This window comes from Fusarium coffeatum, assembly GCF_003316985.1.
Source record: "Fusarium coffeatum strain FIESC_28 chromosome Unknown BRIP53273_contig_41, whole genome shotgun sequence".
NCBI lineage: Eukaryota > Fungi > Ascomycota > Sordariomycetes > Hypocreales > Nectriaceae > Fusarium > Fusarium coffeatum.
The window spans coordinates 136,643-154,525 of NW_022157838.1; the positions used below are offsets into that span (position 1 = coordinate 136,643).

The following is a 17,883-nucleotide window of genomic DNA, read 5'->3' on the forward strand; positions in this document are numbered from 1 at the left end:
AGCCTCGTACCTTGTAATCATCGTCACGATAAAAGAGGTCAATCTAAAAAGAGCTCTTAACATGATGTTAGATATGAATATGACGTACAGTACACGATGTATTAAGCCTACGTAGACTGTCCAACTTGTATTAACAGGATGCTAAGAAGGCCGCTCACCGAATTTACAGAGATACCAAAGCTTAAGTAAGCTCATATACAAATAGACAGTTGTTGGGAAAAGTGGATGTTCAGATGATTGATAGAATTGTGCCTGTCTATAGGGACTAGATTACACTGGCGTCTGAATTAGCATAAAAATCAATGCTTGCCTGATCCGGGTTCCATTTCATCATCAAGTCTTTCTCGTCAAGTGATCCCCCAATCTCGACGCAGTTATTTGTTCTCGGCGCGAGGATCAGCTTAGTGACCTCGAAGAGATTCTCTGGCTTCATCGCCGGCCTTTTACCAAACAGAAGCTTTGCCGCGAAAAACAAAGCGATTATAGTAGACAGTGCCGGCAAGACTAGTAGTACGAGCACCCATGCATCTCCTTGCACACCAAAACTTTTATGATACGAGATAGCGTCAACGTACGATGACATAGACATTGTATCGGTTCGACCCGTTGGAGACACCATACCTGCTGAAACAAGACCCCGCATGACGTATCCCAAGATATCTTCAATTTCGTAGGCTCCGTAGAGAGTAGATTTGAGCCGACTCGTTAGAAGCCAACCCAAGCCCCGGCCATTCTGTTCCGGCGGAACCAGGAGCGCAGCAACATGCTCCGCAAGAACCATACCGGCACTGGTTGCGTTGGTATGAGGGAGCAGCGTGTTTGGGTTTGCTTTAATGTCGCTGCATGTTCTTGTATCAGTTTCATACGAAGCGGTCAGTGCAACATCCGCATCTCCGATCCGTTTCCATGAAACTGGGGAGAAGCGAAAAGGTTCTTTTTTGACAAGACATCTTCCAGAGGCCAGTTTTGAAGTACGGTACGTAGGGAATGGCCCCATCCTGACCAAGGACAGCCAGTCGGAGTCGTAGACGGACGCGAAAATGACAACAAAATCTCCAGAGTCTAGCTCCTTGATAGCTGCGCTGGCGGGCTCGTCTATTTTCACTGACAGATTACTATATCCGCCAAGATCCCCATCATTCAAGTTGAACATCGCGCCATCCCTAGATGTAGGGATTTCGAGGTTGGAGACGGCACCATTTTCGGTCGTGTACCATTTGCAGCTGATGGAATCCTGCTTGAACGTTTGGGCACAAATGGAAAGGCTATTGTTTTCAGGCATATCGCCATAGAAAGGAGCATAGCTGGCTACGTCGTAAGGCGCGCCAAAGGCAGTCTGGTGTTGGTAGATCAAGCCGCCCCGATTGCCATCACTGAACTTGTCAGCTGGTCGTGCCAATGAGTTGTAGATTTTATCCAGCCTGCCGAACGACTCGACAGTGTCAAGCTTAGCATTGTACGTTTTCAGGTTTGAAATGGTCATAGAATTATAGAACCAGGACAAGGAGGAACTATCACCTCGATAATACGGCAGGACCTCCCCATCGATGTTGCGCTGATCAAGCTCGGCCCCTGTTACATTGAGGGCGACCCTTTCCGAAGACTCAGCCATGTAGACGCCGAACTGACTACTGAGGACGGCAGCACCAATGACAGCATTGATCAAGACCAAAGTGTAGCGGCTAGGCAGTTCAGTCAATGAGCCAGTCAGGGCGGACCAGCTGCGGTTAAGCTTGATCGCCGACAAGCCAGACTGCAAGCGAAGAGCAAGATCAATCTCGAGGACACCTTTGGCAGTATAGGCCAGCCCGACAGTCAGGATCGAGGATATGATAGTAATGACGAATTTGAGAGTGCCGACGGTAAAGGTGCTTGGGGCAGACACAATGTGCTGGTTGAACCCTTCGATGAGGAGTGGGCTGAAGTGGAAATATACCAAGACAGCGATAACGACGGCCCAGTAGAGGACAGCGTAGAGGGTGAACAGCAGGAGGCGGAGGCGAAGATGACCTGGTCTTGTCCAGTCATGGCTCCTCACGGATACCGGCCGTACTTGAGCAACATCCGTTTGCCTCATTATAGTATTGGGTTAGGTTGAACAACTGTGAGAGACCAGTTATGAAAATCTATAGGAAAGGGCCGCGAGTCAACGGAACAGAAGCTTACATTCACAGAAAATGGCAGAGTTCGAGAACCGCAGAATAGAAAATCACACTTGAGTCAATGTGTAGGCGATGCGAAGGACCAAGGGGATCAAACGCATATTTAACATTATCAAGATCAGGGGTTCCGGCCCAGAACGCCTTGGCTGGGGTGGCGGCGGGACTGTGAAAGTAGTTACCTATCATGCCCATGCTAGGTAGGTTATTGGCTGATTCCTCCCTACGGTTGTGGCTGAGGTTGTATGTGGTTGGAGTTGGAAAATTGCCAAGGAAAGGATATGAGACATCTTGCTGTGTTTTGGTTGGCGCTCACAAATTGACTAACGACTAAGGCTGACTCTAAACGAGCCGTGAAACTTGGTGGGGGCCAAATTTGAGCTGAGAGTATAAGAAACCACCTGGACAGATGTCATCTGACCAACTACATTTTGTGCATGAGTAGCTTAACAACTGAGGCCGACCTTATCTGGTATTATCCCAGGATTCTGCTTTGCAAGTAAGTAGTATAGATGTACGATAGCGAAATAAGGCTAAGTCAGTCGGCCAACAGTGGCTTAGATTAGGACTCATGATGCAGTCTAAGACTTAGATGCGTTTAGTTAAAGTCATAAAACTTCCACTCCGCCTTAAAGTCCTTGTCAAGGTCCTCATCAAGAATTAAAGCCTTGACCATCTCAATCGGCAACCCGCCAGTCCTAAGAATAGCATCGTGATACTCCTTCTCACTCATCTTTCCCCCATCAACAGCCATCTCTCTCAACTTCCACAGCTGCAGCGCACCAAGCATATATCCCGCTTGATACAACGGTGAATAACTCCCCTCCACAGACCGACGGACTTCACCCTCAGCATTACTCCTCTCATGGCTAATTCTGTCAACCAAAAGGTCCACCGCTTCTTGAGCCGTCATTTCTCCCAGGTGGAACTTGAGTGAGAAGATAATTCGGAGACAACGATGCATACGCCACCAGAGTGCTCCAATACGATTCTCAGGCGAATGATGAAAGTCGTCACGGTCGTAGAAGAGAAATTCCCAGTATAACGCCCATCCTTCTACAAAGAAGGGAGTATCGAAGATGCGCTTGCGATGAGAGTTGTAGCGGTCTGCCATGTAGAGCTGTAGTCTGTGCCCGGGAAACATTTCGTGAAAAGCCGTGGCTTTGGCGAAGTGCTTGTTATTTCCTCGCATGACCATGAGTTTGAGATCATGTTCCATGGATGTAACGGGATATGAAACTTGGATCGTTGGCCCACCGAGGAAGAATGGTGACACTTTTTGTCGCTCTGCGTCGATCATTATCATGCGCCATGTTGAGTTTGATAGTGGAGGTACTGTAACAAGATCACGCTCTGTGACAAAGTTACTTCCCTCAACGACCAGACTTCGTACATATTCTGTTTGTTTGCCAGGATCGACGTAGTCATTCTTGACATGTTCGAGAGCCTTCTTCCATTCCTTTCCATAACCTAAAGCCTCAGATTGTTTGATCATTTCTTTTTCGCACCATTCAAACTCCTGATTACCAATCTCGATGAGCTCTTCCGGTGTGTAGGGAATCATTTCAGCTTCGAGTTCAACCTCCAAACCTTTGCGACCGATGGGTTCCCCGATGATAGCGTCTTGACCCTCTTGGTTCATGCCTGCGAGTTCAGTTTGCACGGTGGTGAGATAATTGCTTAGAGAGGAATTGGCGGCTTGCCAGGGTGTAGTAACCCAGAAGTCGAAGAGAGGATCGTAGGTTGAGTAGAAAGTGAACCACTCTTCCAAATTCTCGAGAAGATTGGTTATAGCTTTTGTAGCGAGATATCCGGTTGTCTCAGTGACGTTGAAACCTCCATCTTTGACTTTTGTCTGTACAGCAGTAATACTCTTGGTGATATTGTTCAATAACCCGGCAGTCTCTTTAGCTTTCATGGGCTCAACATCCTGTCTCGCCTCGAGCATACCAACAAGGTCTTCCGCGAAGGGCAGGAGCGGTAGATAGCCCTTCTTGGAAGACTTTTGCAGATCGAGATTATTCAGTTGGCGCGTATGATACGTGTTCAGCATGATATAATCAACTTTGCCTTCTTGGTCAAGACCTTCGAAGTCAATGTCATCGAGGAGGCTCTGTTCACTCTTGTGGTAGGTCTGTAGAGCGTCAAAACGACGAGCTGCAAAATCTATGTTGTAAAACTCGTTGAGTTCACCAAGATCTGCTTCTGTTCGTATGACATGGTCTGTCATAGACACATTGAACGAGTCGCCCAAGGCGAACAGGCCTAGAGAGGCGCTGAATGTGCTTGCTGAGGACAAAGACATGGCGAGAGGATTCTGAACACGACAGCTTACCACCATAACATAACAACACAGGACGAACACCTGCATCTTTATACTTGTGCTCAAATGTCGGTCACTCAACCCGACCATCGGATTCATCCTCCGCAGTGTAGATCGGTACAACAATTCGTCTGAAGGCAGGGTTCCCCGCTTAATGATATCTAGGCACTTTTGATAGAGGTGCAGTTATACAAGGATGCAGATAAACTCTTTTTGGTAGGTCGTTTGTTTCGTACGTCACTCAAAGGATCTTAGCTCCTTGGGAGGTTAACGTTGCATGGATAAGGTTAACCTATAGTTTGCCGCGGGGAAGTCGACGTGCATCGGGGTAAGACATCTGGTAGTTTCCCCGACAGAAGGCTCGTCACGTGTATCTGGTTTTGAGAATAATAAAGACGTTTTATTACATCAATCGCCAAACTAATGGTCGCGCGGAACGATGAAAGGTCGCCCACAAACATTGTGGGACTATTGGAATACATCAAAAGGACTGCTGAATGAGGAATGACGCTTGGATATGGATTAAAAAAGATCCTACACGGGCCTTGCCATGTGCATCAAAACTGTGACATAATTCATTCTTTTCCATCCATTATCTCTCAAGGTAAGACTTTATTTATCCGTGGTATTGATCGTTTGGAGGCTGCCCGTCGGTCTCGGTCATCGGTCGTGGAGTTTCGGCCGTGAGATTTCGGTCGAAGAACAACGCTAGTCTGCAGATCCCATCAGCAAGCTCGACTAATCACAGCCGGCCATTCATAGTCTACCCTATCACATCCTAGCCGGCGTCGGTAGTTTAAGTCGCCGATGGTATCAGGATGGACTTCCCGGTTACAGAGCGACAGAAAGATTTTACCATTACCGACAGTAAAGATATTTGTTCACTTGTCGGACACGTAATTATTGAGCAGGGCTTAGTTTGACTTTAAGCTTATTATAGTTGCATAGCCATGTCAATGCCGAGATGGAGTTGAGTCCGTTACCGAGAAGATAATGGGATATATAATAACCATATAGAAGATGGAAATGGCATTCTTCATTACATCCATCAAGCATAGTTTTCTATCACTTTCAAAATGACTCAAGTATTTGCACTCGCAGCTTTGATATTCACCCTCGCCATCTCAGCAGGTATAAGCATTGCTTTAATCAATGTCGACTGCTACTCGACCTTTTGCTCCGAAGGACCCTTTACCTTTGAAACGAGGGTCCACATCACAGTCTATTACGCTTTCCTCGCCACCCTCGTTATTCTCCTTCTCCTCCGTACAAGCACTCAGCATATTGCCAACTTCCACATTGCCCATGAACTCCCCTTGGTTGGCAAGCGAGTCACCCTTGGTGGTCTTCTTACTTCTCTTGCCATTCTGACAGTTACACTCTGCTCTACCATCTACTGGCTACCTGCCCATGATGAGCTATGGGGCTACAAGACTAACCCTCTGGATTGGGCTTCTGCCAAACTTCAACTTACCATCACTGGCGTCACGGGACACTATGCTGATATTCTTCTTGGGCTGTTGCTTATTCCTGTTTCGAGAAATAGTCTTGTTGGCCAAGCGTTCTACCTGCATCAGAGCACATTACTCTTTACTCACAAGGCTGTGTCTTACATGTTCTCACTGAGCGTCATTGTCCACGGCGTCGCGTATATGGTATGCCAGGGTTGTTCCATAATGCTCTAAATGCTAATACATCATAGCTTCACGCCAATGACTCCAGCAGAAATGACGACAAAGGGCGTCATGAAGCTTTCGCCGTTGGAAATCCTGCATTGACCGTCGCAGAGAGCAAACAACTAGGAGGATGGTTCTCGCTCACCTACTACGTCGGAATCGCCGCCATTCTCCCCGTTCTTATTATTCTCGTCACTTCAATGCCATGGATTCGCAGACGTCACTACAACCTCTTCTACTTCAGTCATGTTATACTCGGTACATTGACCATCGTTGCATCGTGTCTCCACGCCAGCACCAACTTTTATCTCCTCCTTCCAGGCTTGCTTCTCTGGATTGCGGACTGGATCAGACGGCTGTTCTTTGGCGAAGCTAAGGGTCTGGCTAGTAAGACCCCTGCTGTGCTCGAGATTGCAGAGAATGGTTGGCTTCGAGTGTCTTTGCTGCCCAACAGAGCAATTTTTGGCCCACCTCTTCTCTACTATTACCTTAACTTCCCATCAATCAGCAAGGTCCAGACACATGCCTTCACAGCTGTGGCCCACCCTACGAATAATGGTGGTCCTGTATTCCTTATTCAGCCGGAGGCGAAAGAGAAGGAGTGGACTTGGAAGTCGAAGGCTCTCATTCAACGACCTAGAGCTACCCTACGACTAGATGCCCGAGTCGAAGGACCATATCCTGTGTCCGACGCAAACTTTGCGACTGCTTCCCATATCGTCTGCATCGTTGGAGGATCCGGTATTACAGGTGCATTGAGCCTTGCACACTGGTGGCTAGAGACGCGACCAGCCAATACTCGATTCGACCTTGTATGGACTGCTAGGCATCGAGAGACTACGAGGCTCGCTGAGTGGCAGAATCTCGAGGAGGTTGCCAAAACCGCCTCTGGTTTTACAGTGACCACTCATGTTAGCTCGGAGAATGGACGACTTGATGCTGGACAAGCGCTTCGACAGGCTCTTTCTGGACGTCGGACTGATGGTTCAGGCTGGGTTTATAGTTCTGGTCCTCCTGCTCTTTTGAGTGCGACTGAGCGAGCCTGTGTCGAATTTCAGAAGGACCATCGCAACAAGGACAATGAAAAAGGTTGGACTGTTCACGACTTGTCGTGGTATATGGCACGATGGGAGGTTTGAGGATGATAGACATGGTTTTATTTCATGACATGACTCGGGATCGACAACGGATGTATTGTTATTTGATAGGTTCACCACAGAGTATCATGAGGATTAGACCTTGGAACCCTTGAAACGAAGTAATTTAGTTACTTTCTGCCAGGCGAGACTAGCACTTAGGTTACTTTATTCTAGTAGTCTAAGCCTTAGACAATAATCCTCCTGTTACCCACTTGGTTTACTAGACAACTTTCTATCTGCTTCCGGATAGGCCTCTTCCCAGAATCTCCGAACTTCAGTCCTGAACGAAACATCTGACCAAATAAAGTCCCTGAGTAGCTCATACGTTTCCACCCATGACTTCGCCGCGCCATATATCTCGGATTGCAGGAGCTCAATGTAGCCCGAGCGTACATGTCCTGTCGGAGAGAACGCACCACCCATGTATACAAGCCATAACAATAGATCTGCATGCTCTTCCCACACTGGATCATCGTACGCCTGTTGAAGTTCGGAGAGTAACATGGTGGAAACGTTGGCCTGGATAATTAGCAAGATGCACCGGTAAGAGTTGGTCAGAAACTCACAGGAATTACCAAAGCACACCATACCGTGCAACAAAGCATGACTGAACATAAATATGCCCCAAGATAGCAACACCTCATGATTGGTGTAAACTTCGGAAGGGCTTCTAAACGCGATTGGATAGATGCTATATGACGGTTGATAGATACCCCTGTAACTACACAGTCAGCAGGTCGATAATCATCACGAATCCGCTCCAGAGCGTAAATATCCTCTAGCACTTCGATGAACCCGTCGCTGAATAGATGAGAACGTTTTCGGAGGCCAGGTGGTAGTTGTAGAAGATGCCGAACAGAGTCTCTCTTCCACTCAAGCTCAGTGAAGCTCATATGGTCAACAATGCGCTTCGAGCCTACCAGAATAGACGAGTTCAGGTCTTGCCTGACGAGTGTTAGTCAGTGACTGGGTGGTACTTGATTGCTTACCAGAATACTGCGCGTTTTATTCCTTCGGTCAAACGGAACCCTGACCTTTGACAGGTTTTGAGTAGAAGCTGTACAGCCCCCATGTGCAGCTGAACTTGAGATGTTGTTCCAAGTCTGGCCTGGCTTACGTTAGGAACAATTTCTACAGAAGCTCCAGTCTTACCTCCACTCCAACTAGAAGTAATATGGCACCGATAGTCGACTCCGAAACAGTCTTGTTCATTGTCTCGCGGATATGATGAATTGCCTGACCTCGATAGACGAGAGATTCATTGTTCAATACACCACCACTAGCGGCAAATGCCAATGAAAGCATGACTGCATTCATCAATGCAGGATCGACGAGGCCAGCTCGAAAGACGGAATGGAAGTTCTGAAAGTCGAGGTCTTGAGAGATACTAAACACTGGCTCTGGAGCCTGTCGGGCTTGATCTTGTGAGACTGTCAGCCTGAATTGGATATCGTATGAAGAAAAACGCTTACGATTGTTGAGAAGATGTTGTAATCTTGAGCTTTTGATTGGAAGGCTGTCGAAAGGATCTAGAGTACCTGCGCCAAGTATGACGAGAGGTGAAGCTTGAGGTCCGTCATGTTGTCCCTTCTGTCTAGGCCTTTTTGAGTTCTTCCCATCTTGAATACAAAAGTTCTGCATAGAAGCTTTCTGAAGTTTCCGTTTATTCTGCAACGCTTGCTTGACGGCATGCGAACGGGCCAAGCGTTTTGTGGCCTTGTCGTTATCGTTGGGGTCTTGGACAGCAATGAATTGGAATTTCGCCACTAGAAAGTTAGAACCCATCAGCTCTTGTAAAAGTGATTATCATCTTCGGCACCAAACTCACTCTTGCCGGGGAAGAATCTGTCTTCGAGCTCACAGTCATGTGATATATATTCAAAACAAGTCCAATGAAGGAGCTGGTAAGATGTAGAACCGGTCAGATGACGCCGGCCCATAATCTCACCCAGGTTCTGCTGAGAAATCCCAACATCGGCTTCTTCCGTAAGCGCGGAACTGCAGAATCAGCTAGTCCAAGTTTAGAAAAATCTCATTTCCTCTTTGGGAAGTATCTCGTTGCTGAATCTAGAAGAAGATAGCATCATACACCAGCGAAAGTAATTGCAAACTCACGATGGATGAGCCGAGTCTTTGCTGTATTTCTAATCGTCATAATAGCAGGTCAGTTTGTCATCAGGATTTGACTATAAAGAGTCAAGATGGGACATTGGGAAAGTCTCGCCGCAATCACTGTTATTGACACCCAAAAACCGGAACTTTTTACCTTCATCATTATCTTCCAGCTACAAGTCAACATGACAGACTCACGCCTTTTTAAGCCAATGAAAATTGGCAACATCCAAGTCCAACATCGCATCGGTATGGCTCCCATGACTCGCCTTCGAGCAACCGTGGACCGTATCCCCAATGCCTTGATGAAGGAGTACTACAGTCAACGCGCTTCTGTTCCCGGAACTTTGATAATCACCGAAGGCACGCTCGTCTCGCCTGCTGCAGGTGGTGGCTTTGCCAGAACACCCGGAATTTGGACACAGGAGCAAGTAAATGCCTGGAAGACCATCACCGATGAAGTACATAGCAAAGGCAGCTATATACTCGTACAGCTTTTCGCCATGGGCCGAGCTGCTACTGTTCAAGTTGCGAAAGAGGAGGGAATTGATATCATTGCTCCGAGCCAACTCTCATTCGAAGGGGGTGCTGAGCCTAGAGCTATGACTCTACCGGAGATCTATGACATGATCGAGGCTTTTGAGACTGCCGCAAAGAATGCAGTGGCTGCTGGTTTTGATGGAATTGAAATCCATGGTGCAAACGGATATCTTCTTGATCAATTCCTCCAGGATGTCAGTAACCATCGTGATGATGAATTCGGCGGAAGCATTGAGAACAGATCGCGCATGCTCACCGAAATCCTAAAACGCGTCGCCGCAGCCATCGGCCCAGAGCGTGTTGGCCTTCGTCTCAGTCCATGGAGTACCTTCCAAGGTATGCGCATGGTAGACCCGATTACTCAATTCAGCGACATCATCACAAAAGCGACGAACCTCAACCTCGCTTATCTCCATCTGATTGAGTCACGGATCTGCGGCAGCACGGATGATATCAACAATGGGCAGGAAAGACTTGACTTTGCTTATGATCTCTGGAAGGGACCTTTGCTCATTGCTGGTGGGTACAAGATAGATGGTGCAAGGAGTTTGGTCGACGTTGAACATCCAGAGAGGGATATCGTGGTCATGTTTGGGAGAGATTTCGTGGCGAACCCTGATCTGGTGTTGAGGTTGCAGCATGGATTGGACCTCAATCGAGGTGAGAGGAATACTTACTATACAAGTGACTCGACTGGATATGTAGATTATCCTTTTACCGCTGGGATCACTGTTGCAGCTTAACATACTTCCATGTACATTTTCCCTGTTCTTGTTTACAAATCATTCCCTAATAAAGATCATTCACCTTTCGTAAGCTCGTTTCGTCAATACGGGCGAAGCAGAGTACAACAGCCTGGGGGCGTGTTAAAATTGCAGTGCAGCCAACCACCTCGTTTACATTGGTTGAGACGCGTCACGCGACAATGGTAGCCCTTGGGCCGGTGTTAGAATTGCAGTGAAACCCCTCAAAACCTCGGGATCGGAGTAATTCATGACCAACCAGTTGCTTATCTTATGCCACTAAATACTCAAAATAGGTAGCTGCGCCAATAGCAAAGAATAACTTGTTAAATGGTATCTAATGGATATAGCTTCCTGGATTTTTATGGTAGCACTTACCTGCTTCACTTTAGTGAGTCCGCAGGGTTTTAGAAGGAGTCGCTATTATAAGCCCACAGACGAAAGAGTTTATTTATCTTACATATTCTAGAGAAGCGTTTAGGCTACTTTATCTTGGTAGCTTAAGCTTTAAAGGATATTTATTCCGTTACCCACCTGGTAAGTCTCATCATTATTAAATGGACAAACTGTTGTATTTTTAACTGGGCCTGTTGATTGGCTCATTGATCCTCGGAACACGTTATGCTATTCCAGGCAGAAGTTTAGCCCATATCAGATCATCCAGCGGTACCGTATATATCAAGACGGCTCCACTTCAATTTATACCTCAACTCCAATTCAACCCATTTCCACCATGGACGCAGACAACCCATTCTCGGTCTTCCCCAGGGAAGTCCGAGACATGATATATTCCTATTCCATCCCAGAGATCCCAGCTACGGACGCCACAGTCTTGAATACAGCCTACAATCCCAAAAATGCCCCTCTTCTGTTCCTCAACGAAGCCATCTCCAATGATGTCCAACACGTGCTCTACAAAGATCACGCGATAGTCATCCCGGTGCTGAACCCAAGTGAATACGAACTCAAAGAGACAAAATTCGCACCAGTCGTCCGCCAGTGCTCACGATTGATGAAACAGCGCTCTAATAGAGTCATCATCGGCACATCACGCTTTGTTGTCAGCTACTCCCCGTTGGTTCACATTAACATCGCCGACGGAAAATCAGCCGAGGACTGGATACAAAAGTTCTGCGGGTTCGATAATCCTGAGCCGCTAGCTAAGAAACTCATCGATGAGTTGATCTCGCTACGACCTGACCTTCCAAATGTCAAGGTCATTGAGTTTAAGTTCTTCGAGTGTTTTAATGTTCTTGTCGCCCTGAGGTGGAAGGAATACTTTTTGGAACTAAGGGAGGCGTGGCCTGAGATTGAGATTGAGATTGATTTTGTTCCTGCATTTGTGAGCTGGGAGCATGTTGAAGGGTTTTTGCAGGATGCTCAGGAGAGTATGGAGGTCGATGGTGTTTTTGACGAGGATAGACTGCGAGAATTCGAAGAAAGGAAGTATGGGACCGAATAGTCGCTGGTCTTTGACTGAAAGGAGGCATTGGGTTTCACTCATTATGCAGCATCAGATATTTTAACATGGAAAATGCATAACATAAACATTCTAACTACAAACAAGCTACGCTATGCTTTCTAACTCATCCCTCAAAGATCATACTCAGCAATCAACTTCTCAGCGGCAGTCATACCCGTCACATAAGCAACAGACTGAATATGACAACTAGCCAAAACAGGCACGACACCCATATCCGCCACACGCAGACCCTCAAATCCAATGACCTTGAAATCACTATCAACCACAGCCTCAGGATCATCCTTCTTACCCATCTTGGTAGTACCGCACATATGCCAGCTCGATGAAATAGTAGCTCGCCAGTGCGCAAGAAGCTCTTCGTCGGAATCGCCCACTGGTCCGACCATGGTATCGACGTTGTTCTTGACGTAGTTTTCGTGCTTGACTAGACGGAATGCATCGCGGAGGGATTCGATGGCTGCGCGACGGTCGAAGGGTGTGGAGAGGAATTTGGGGTCGAATTTGAGAGGGACGTTGGGATCGGAGGATTGGAGTGTTACTTCGCCTTGACTCTGAGAATTGTAGTAAAAGACCAGAATGCAGGAGTAGTTCAAATTACAATCCGGGAATTGCGGAATGAACCAATGAATAGGAAAGTGCGTAAGAATCTCATAATGCGGCACAGTCTCCTTCATAAGATACTCCTTCTCCTGTTCCGGCAAAGCCTTGAACTCTTCAGACTTGACAAGCTTATCAAGCTTGAACCAGCCAATGCCCAATTCACAGGCAAACTTGGTCCAAGGGCCTGTGCCATCCCGGCGCCATTGCTGGAGTGCTTCGTCCATGGCTTTTTGGTCACCGTAAAAGGGCTTGCGGGCTGTGTCGCCTTCTTTGCGGGTATAGACTAGCGGAGTGAACATGTGATCCCTCAAACCTTGGCCGATGCGGGGGACGTCTTTGACGACGGGGATGTTGAATTGGGAGAGTTGGGAGGCGGGGCCTATGCCGGAGTGCATCAGGATGCTGGGGGTGTTGAGGGCTCCTGCTGAGAGGATGACTTCCTTCGAAGCGTAGTCTGGTCATATTAGTTATGAATTCATTAATCCTCCATCATCATGAGAACTTACACTTCTTGTCACCGACTTCAACACCGACTGCCTTGTTGCCCTCAAGAATAACTCTCTGAACAGAAGAATCCGTCAAGACAGTCAAGTTCTCGGGCTTTGGTTCCAACAGATCATTTGCAGTAGATCGTCGTCCCTTGTAACTCGAATTGATCAAAACCGACATTCCGAGAGGGTTTCCAGAGTTATGATCAGGATTCAATGGGAAACCAGCCTCCTCGAAGAGATCCAGGACAGGAGGAAGATCCTTCTCCCACTCAGCCGCATACCCAACATGAAGTTTTCCTTGACTTCCATGATCCTCATTCTTGGGCGCAGCATACTTCGCATCAATACCCTCAGGCAAAGCTCCATGGAACGTCTCAAGACTCTTATACCGCTTCTGGATCTTATCCCAACCGAATGAATCATCACCTACAATCCTCGCCCACTCTTCATAATCATCTCTGGCACCAACACTGTAAACACCAAAGTTGATCGCACTCGAACCACCGAGTCCTTTACCACGCGAATAATCCAATTCACGACTATCGGCGTGTTCCTGGGGCGTTGTCTTGTAGCCCCAGTTCATGTCCTTGTTCATGAAAGTCAACCATCGTTGACCGTCGACGCGGAGGTTGCGGTCCGCGTTTGTACCGCCTGCCTCGAGGAGCAGAACGCTTGGCTTTTTGCCTGCTGAGGCAAGACCTGCTGCAACGGAACTTCCGGCGGGGCCACCTGGAAATGACGTTAGTGCATGTTTTTAGTGGTTGTGTGCTTTTAGTGGTGAAGATCATTTGATAGTGCGGGTTTTCGAGTCATTACTAGCGCGTGCGAACGGCCGCCGGACAGAATGAAGTGGAAATAAAGAACGTACCTCCTACGACAATAAAGTCATATGTTGGAGAAGCCATTGTTGCAGATCTGATATGGAAAAGATGGTTGATTGGATGATGAGGGTTTGAGCGATTCAGTTTATGAGGCGTGATAAGATTACTTTTGATCAACCAGCAATGAGTAATTGAGACGGGAGAGAATTGATAATGAGGGGAAATGGGTTATACAAGGAGTTATATACAGTTTAGCTCTACTGATGAGTGTGACAAGTGCCACGCAATTAATGCTCGTCGTTTGGGTTTCCCCTCTCCATTAACTGGGCTGGGTAGGGCGTCGTAGACTAGGGCGCCTTATCCTAGTGTAACGTCTTGATACTGTAACAGGCAAGGTGTTGAGTCTTGGTAGTACAGTCTGGTAGGGAGAATCATACGGTATGTTGGTCGTAAGCGGGGATTAAGAACAGCGCATTGTTAAAAGGCGGGTATTAACTTAGACGAGTTTCAAGGGTTCCTGTCGATCTTACTCCGCAGCATCACGGAGAAGAATAGTGAGAAGGTTATGTAGTTAAAAATGTCATACGCTTATTAACTCCTGTGTTTTGTCGTTGATTCAGTAAGCGGGCTCTTACATGGATGCATTGTCGAATATTATGTACCGGATCAGTCTGCGCCCTACGGTAGTTGTGCTGACTGAGACTCCAGCTCACTTTAGAGTGATGGCCGCTGCCGAGAAGAAACCCCGCTGAGGTACAGGGATGGTTTAGGTTCCGCGGAAGTGACCCCTTTCCTGGACCGGGGTTGTAGGGACTGGGATTTTTAAATGCAAATCATGTTTGTTTCCACGAGTGTCTTTTGCAATTCTCATTTCTCATGTCTCGGCTCATCATGTCATAAATCCGATTGCCGGTTGCCATGTGCCGAAAGGATCATGAACCATCCTGCCAACAGGATGATGCATCAGATAATGCATCGAATTGATACGCGATTGTTGCAGCGCAGTAGCATAACAACCAGGTATGTCCTTGAATAATGCAGATACTTGTGACTGGGAAGTACCCACTAATCCCCGTCTTAACACCGGAGCATATTTCCATTGCGAGTTTAGAGCCATTAGTCCAACGCTCAGCGCGGCAGATTCTCTAATTCTCCGTTGACTTACCACTGTTCCCACTAGTTAATGGACCTTCTTCCCCTGAAGATTGCATAATCTACACAAGCTGATCATATCCTGAACTGAATGACAAGATCTGCAGGAGATGGAGTGTCACCCCGAGACTACCGTACTCAGTGGAGGCGACATGTTTGTGTAAAATGTTATTCCATCGCCGATCTCATGAACTGCCCTCCATTTTGAGCCGCCACATGCTTTTCTTGGCCGCACGACTAAGGAACGTCGACAGTTGACTCGTGATGACAGGGATCTAACCTGTGGTAATACCCAAGTGTTAGCACCTGTCAACATTGAGTGGCTTGACTGGTTTCTTCTAGGGCCCTTCTGCGACGCCAGATCTTCGTGACGGCTCAAGGGAAGGTAACGTCGCTGTCAAAGCACACACTTAATGTCTCGGTATATGGACCCGTTCTTAGAAGGCAAGTCCCGAACGACAGTTCTTAAATAAAATTAAACTTGATGCTTGTCTCCGTATTTATTCCCCATGAATCTGTCGCATGTAAATTCTTTCTTCATCTTTACTTTCTCTTTTTTTTTTGTAAGTTGAGTTGCTCAAGATGGATGCTATTGCGGAACAGTTCATCCTGCTCTCTTTGGGCCTGATCACCATCTTCGTCCGCATTGGCGTGAGATGGCGACAGGTTGGAGTTGCGGGATGGCAATTGGATGATTATCTGATGCCATTTACTGGTGTAAGTTCCTATCTCAACTAACTCCTTGTCTAGGACCACCTACTGACCATGGCATAGCTCCTCTTCACAGCCGAGACGATAGCAGCGTATCTCGTTGGCGCCAAATTCCAGGGCTTGACGAATAGTTACATGACCGACGAACAACGCGCCGACATCGACGTCAACAGCGAAGAACATTACAATCGAGTATGGGGATCCAAGATTCAGGTCATAGGCTGGTCCTTTTATGCTTGTATTCTTTGGTCGCTCAAGTTTTGCGTCACTGCTTTTTACGGTCGTCTTACGTATGTTACCTTCCAACGCCCATAATTATTGACAACACTGACTCTTGTAGCTCGGGCTTGTCGCATCTAAGAATGCGAGTTATCGTTGCATATATCATCCTCGGAATTACCTATGGTGTTGTCGCTCTTACGATTCTGCTATCGTGTCAGCCTTTCAATCATTTCTGGCAGGTTACGCCTGATCCGGGATTGATCTGTCAACCGACAAAGTCACCGGCCTATGTTCTAGTCGTTGTCATTCCCAACATCTTGACGGATATCTACCTGTTGTCTATTCCCTTACCTGTGAGTACACTGATCGGCACTATCGCGATGGGATGCTAACAATTGTGCAGCTACTCTGGGGCGTCAACATCAGCTTGCGACGCAGACTCACACTCATGCTTCTCTTCAGCGGCGCTCTGTTCATCATGATGGCGGGCACAATTCGAGCCGTCACAATTCTCACAGTACGCACAACCCATCTTACCTGTACATCGACGATTGACTAACATACTATCTAGGCTGGACCTGAAGGCGCAGTATCCGGTAGCTCCTGGGCCTGTCGCGAAACCTTCGTCGCAATCATCGTAACCAACCTACCCATCATTCAACCCTTGATCCGCAAAGGCGCCAACTTCATCGGTCTCAGCGTCCTATTCTCCCGCGGTACAAAATCCGCATCACAAAGCCACCAACTCCGCAGCAACGAAGGAGGAAGCCGCTTCAAATCCAGCCGCAGAACGAAAAACGACACAAACACAGGCCACCCGCTAACTACAATGCCGCAAACTTCTGCATGGGCCAGCGACGAGCATATCCTTCCGGGTACAAGTAGTGGGAACGGCAAGGGGATTGTTGTGGCGCAGGAGATTAGCGTGCAGTCCGAGGCTTTCGATGATGCGAATTTGAGCGACGTTACCAAGGGTCCTGCGGTGCATGATTGGGGGTACAAGACAAGGGATCCTTGAGCGTGATATGGGAAAGACTTGTTTTCTTATCTATACCGAATGTAATAATGTAATGCAAATTCTTCATGAACCTCTTTGAACTTGATGTGATGTGGAGACCGGATCCGCGGAAGATCGTCATCCGGTGAAGACAAGGACCGGGGTTAAGTGTCCGAGTCCCCGTATCTTCAGCGGATCCGTATTTATACCCTGCAGCCTCCGCTTTATCTTGAGCCCTGAGGACGGAGGGGGCGGTCAATCTACCGGTTAAGACAACCGAAGCCGAGGCATTGAGTTTGAGGACCTTGTCAATGTTTAAAGTGAGTGGATTTTCTTATAGCTGTTGGTTAGAGATATCAATGCAGCGGAGGTAAGCGATGTTTATAAACATGGGTTTCCTTGTGAGACGCAAAACAGATTTAGATGCACAAGGTTTCGGCTATCATCCGACGTAGCATCTGTGTTTGGTCTCAAGTGTTTAGATATATCTCATCGACCTGGCCAATAAGTTGGGTTCAAACAAGTGTTTTGATTCAGTTCGGAGATGTATTTCATGCCCGCCAGGGTACATTAGTACTATACCTATAGCAAATCAAATCAGGAAGGTGACGCTGCACTTCTTCTCTGAATCATCCTTGCATTTCACGCAATTTAGGTCGGGTACCTCGCATCTGTAGGCGGTTCGTGTCAGCAAACTTTACAAGCAGTTGGTCC

The 17,883-nt window shown here is 47.4% G+C and overlaps 8 protein-coding genes across 8 annotated transcripts; 4 read left to right on the forward strand and 4 right to left on the reverse strand.

The window, feature by feature from the left end:
- Nucleotides 1–265: 265 nt before the first annotated feature.
- FIESC28_01819 (uncharacterized protein) lies at nt 266–2,077 on the reverse strand (the record flags this gene model as incomplete). The annotated part of the gene is made up of 1 exon (XM_031155969.1): nt 266–2,077. One exon carries the CDS (start codon nt 2,075–2,077, stop codon nt 266–268), a length of 1,812 nt encoding a protein of 603 aa, XP_031019973.1.
- A 680-nt stretch (nt 2,078–2,757) lies between these two features.
- FIESC28_01820 (uncharacterized protein) lies at nt 2,758–4,464 on the reverse strand (the record flags this gene model as incomplete). The annotated part of the gene is made up of 1 exon (XM_031155970.1): nt 2,758–4,464. The coding sequence occupies one exon, from the start codon at nt 4,462–4,464 to the stop codon at nt 2,758–2,760; it is 1,707 nt and encodes a 568-aa protein (XP_031019974.1).
- A 1,094-nt stretch (nt 4,465–5,558) lies between these two features.
- FIESC28_01821 (uncharacterized protein) lies at nt 5,559–7,297 on the forward strand (the record flags this gene model as incomplete). Its single annotated transcript, XM_031155971.1, has 2 exons — nt 5,559–6,137; nt 6,185–7,297. 2 exons carry the CDS (start codon nt 5,559–5,561, stop codon nt 7,295–7,297), a joined length of 1,692 nt encoding a protein of 563 aa, XP_031019975.1.
- A 93-nt stretch (nt 7,298–7,390) lies between these two features.
- Nucleotides 7,391–9,237, reverse strand: FIESC28_01822 (uncharacterized protein; the record flags this gene model as incomplete). The annotated part of the gene is made up of 7 exons (XM_031155972.1): nt 7,391–7,445; nt 7,506–7,816; nt 8,011–8,242; nt 8,287–8,405; nt 8,450–8,718; nt 8,770–9,063; nt 9,126–9,237. The coding sequence occupies 7 exons, from the start codon at nt 9,235–9,237 to the stop codon at nt 7,391–7,393; spliced, it is 1,392 nt and encodes a 463-aa protein (XP_031019976.1).
- A 357-nt stretch (nt 9,238–9,594) lies between these two features.
- Nucleotides 9,595–10,692, forward strand: FIESC28_01823 (uncharacterized protein; the record flags this gene model as incomplete). Its single annotated transcript, XM_031155973.1, has 1 exon — nt 9,595–10,692. The coding sequence occupies one exon, from the start codon at nt 9,595–9,597 to the stop codon at nt 10,690–10,692; it is 1,098 nt and encodes a 365-aa protein (XP_031019977.1).
- A 733-nt stretch (nt 10,693–11,425) lies between these two features.
- FIESC28_01824 (uncharacterized protein) lies at nt 11,426–12,154 on the forward strand (the record flags this gene model as incomplete). Its single annotated transcript, XM_031155974.1, has 1 exon — nt 11,426–12,154. One exon carries the CDS (start codon nt 11,426–11,428, stop codon nt 12,152–12,154), a length of 729 nt encoding a protein of 242 aa, XP_031019978.1.
- Nucleotides 12,155–12,285: 131 nt separating this feature from the next.
- On the reverse strand, nt 12,286–14,171 carry FIESC28_01825 (uncharacterized protein; the record flags this gene model as incomplete). Its single annotated transcript, XM_031155975.1, has 3 exons — nt 12,286–13,229; nt 13,282–13,995; nt 14,135–14,171. 3 exons carry the CDS (start codon nt 14,169–14,171, stop codon nt 12,286–12,288), a joined length of 1,695 nt encoding a protein of 564 aa, XP_031019979.1.
- Nucleotides 14,172–15,821: 1,650 nt separating this feature from the next.
- On the forward strand, nt 15,822–17,190 carry FIESC28_01826 (uncharacterized protein; the record flags this gene model as incomplete). The annotated part of the gene is made up of 5 exons (XM_031155976.1): nt 15,822–15,956; nt 16,014–16,240; nt 16,291–16,525; nt 16,576–16,689; nt 16,744–17,190. The coding sequence occupies 5 exons, from the start codon at nt 15,822–15,824 to the stop codon at nt 17,188–17,190; spliced, it is 1,158 nt and encodes a 385-aa protein (XP_031019980.1).
- Between the last annotated feature and the right edge of the window lie 693 nt (nt 17,191–17,883).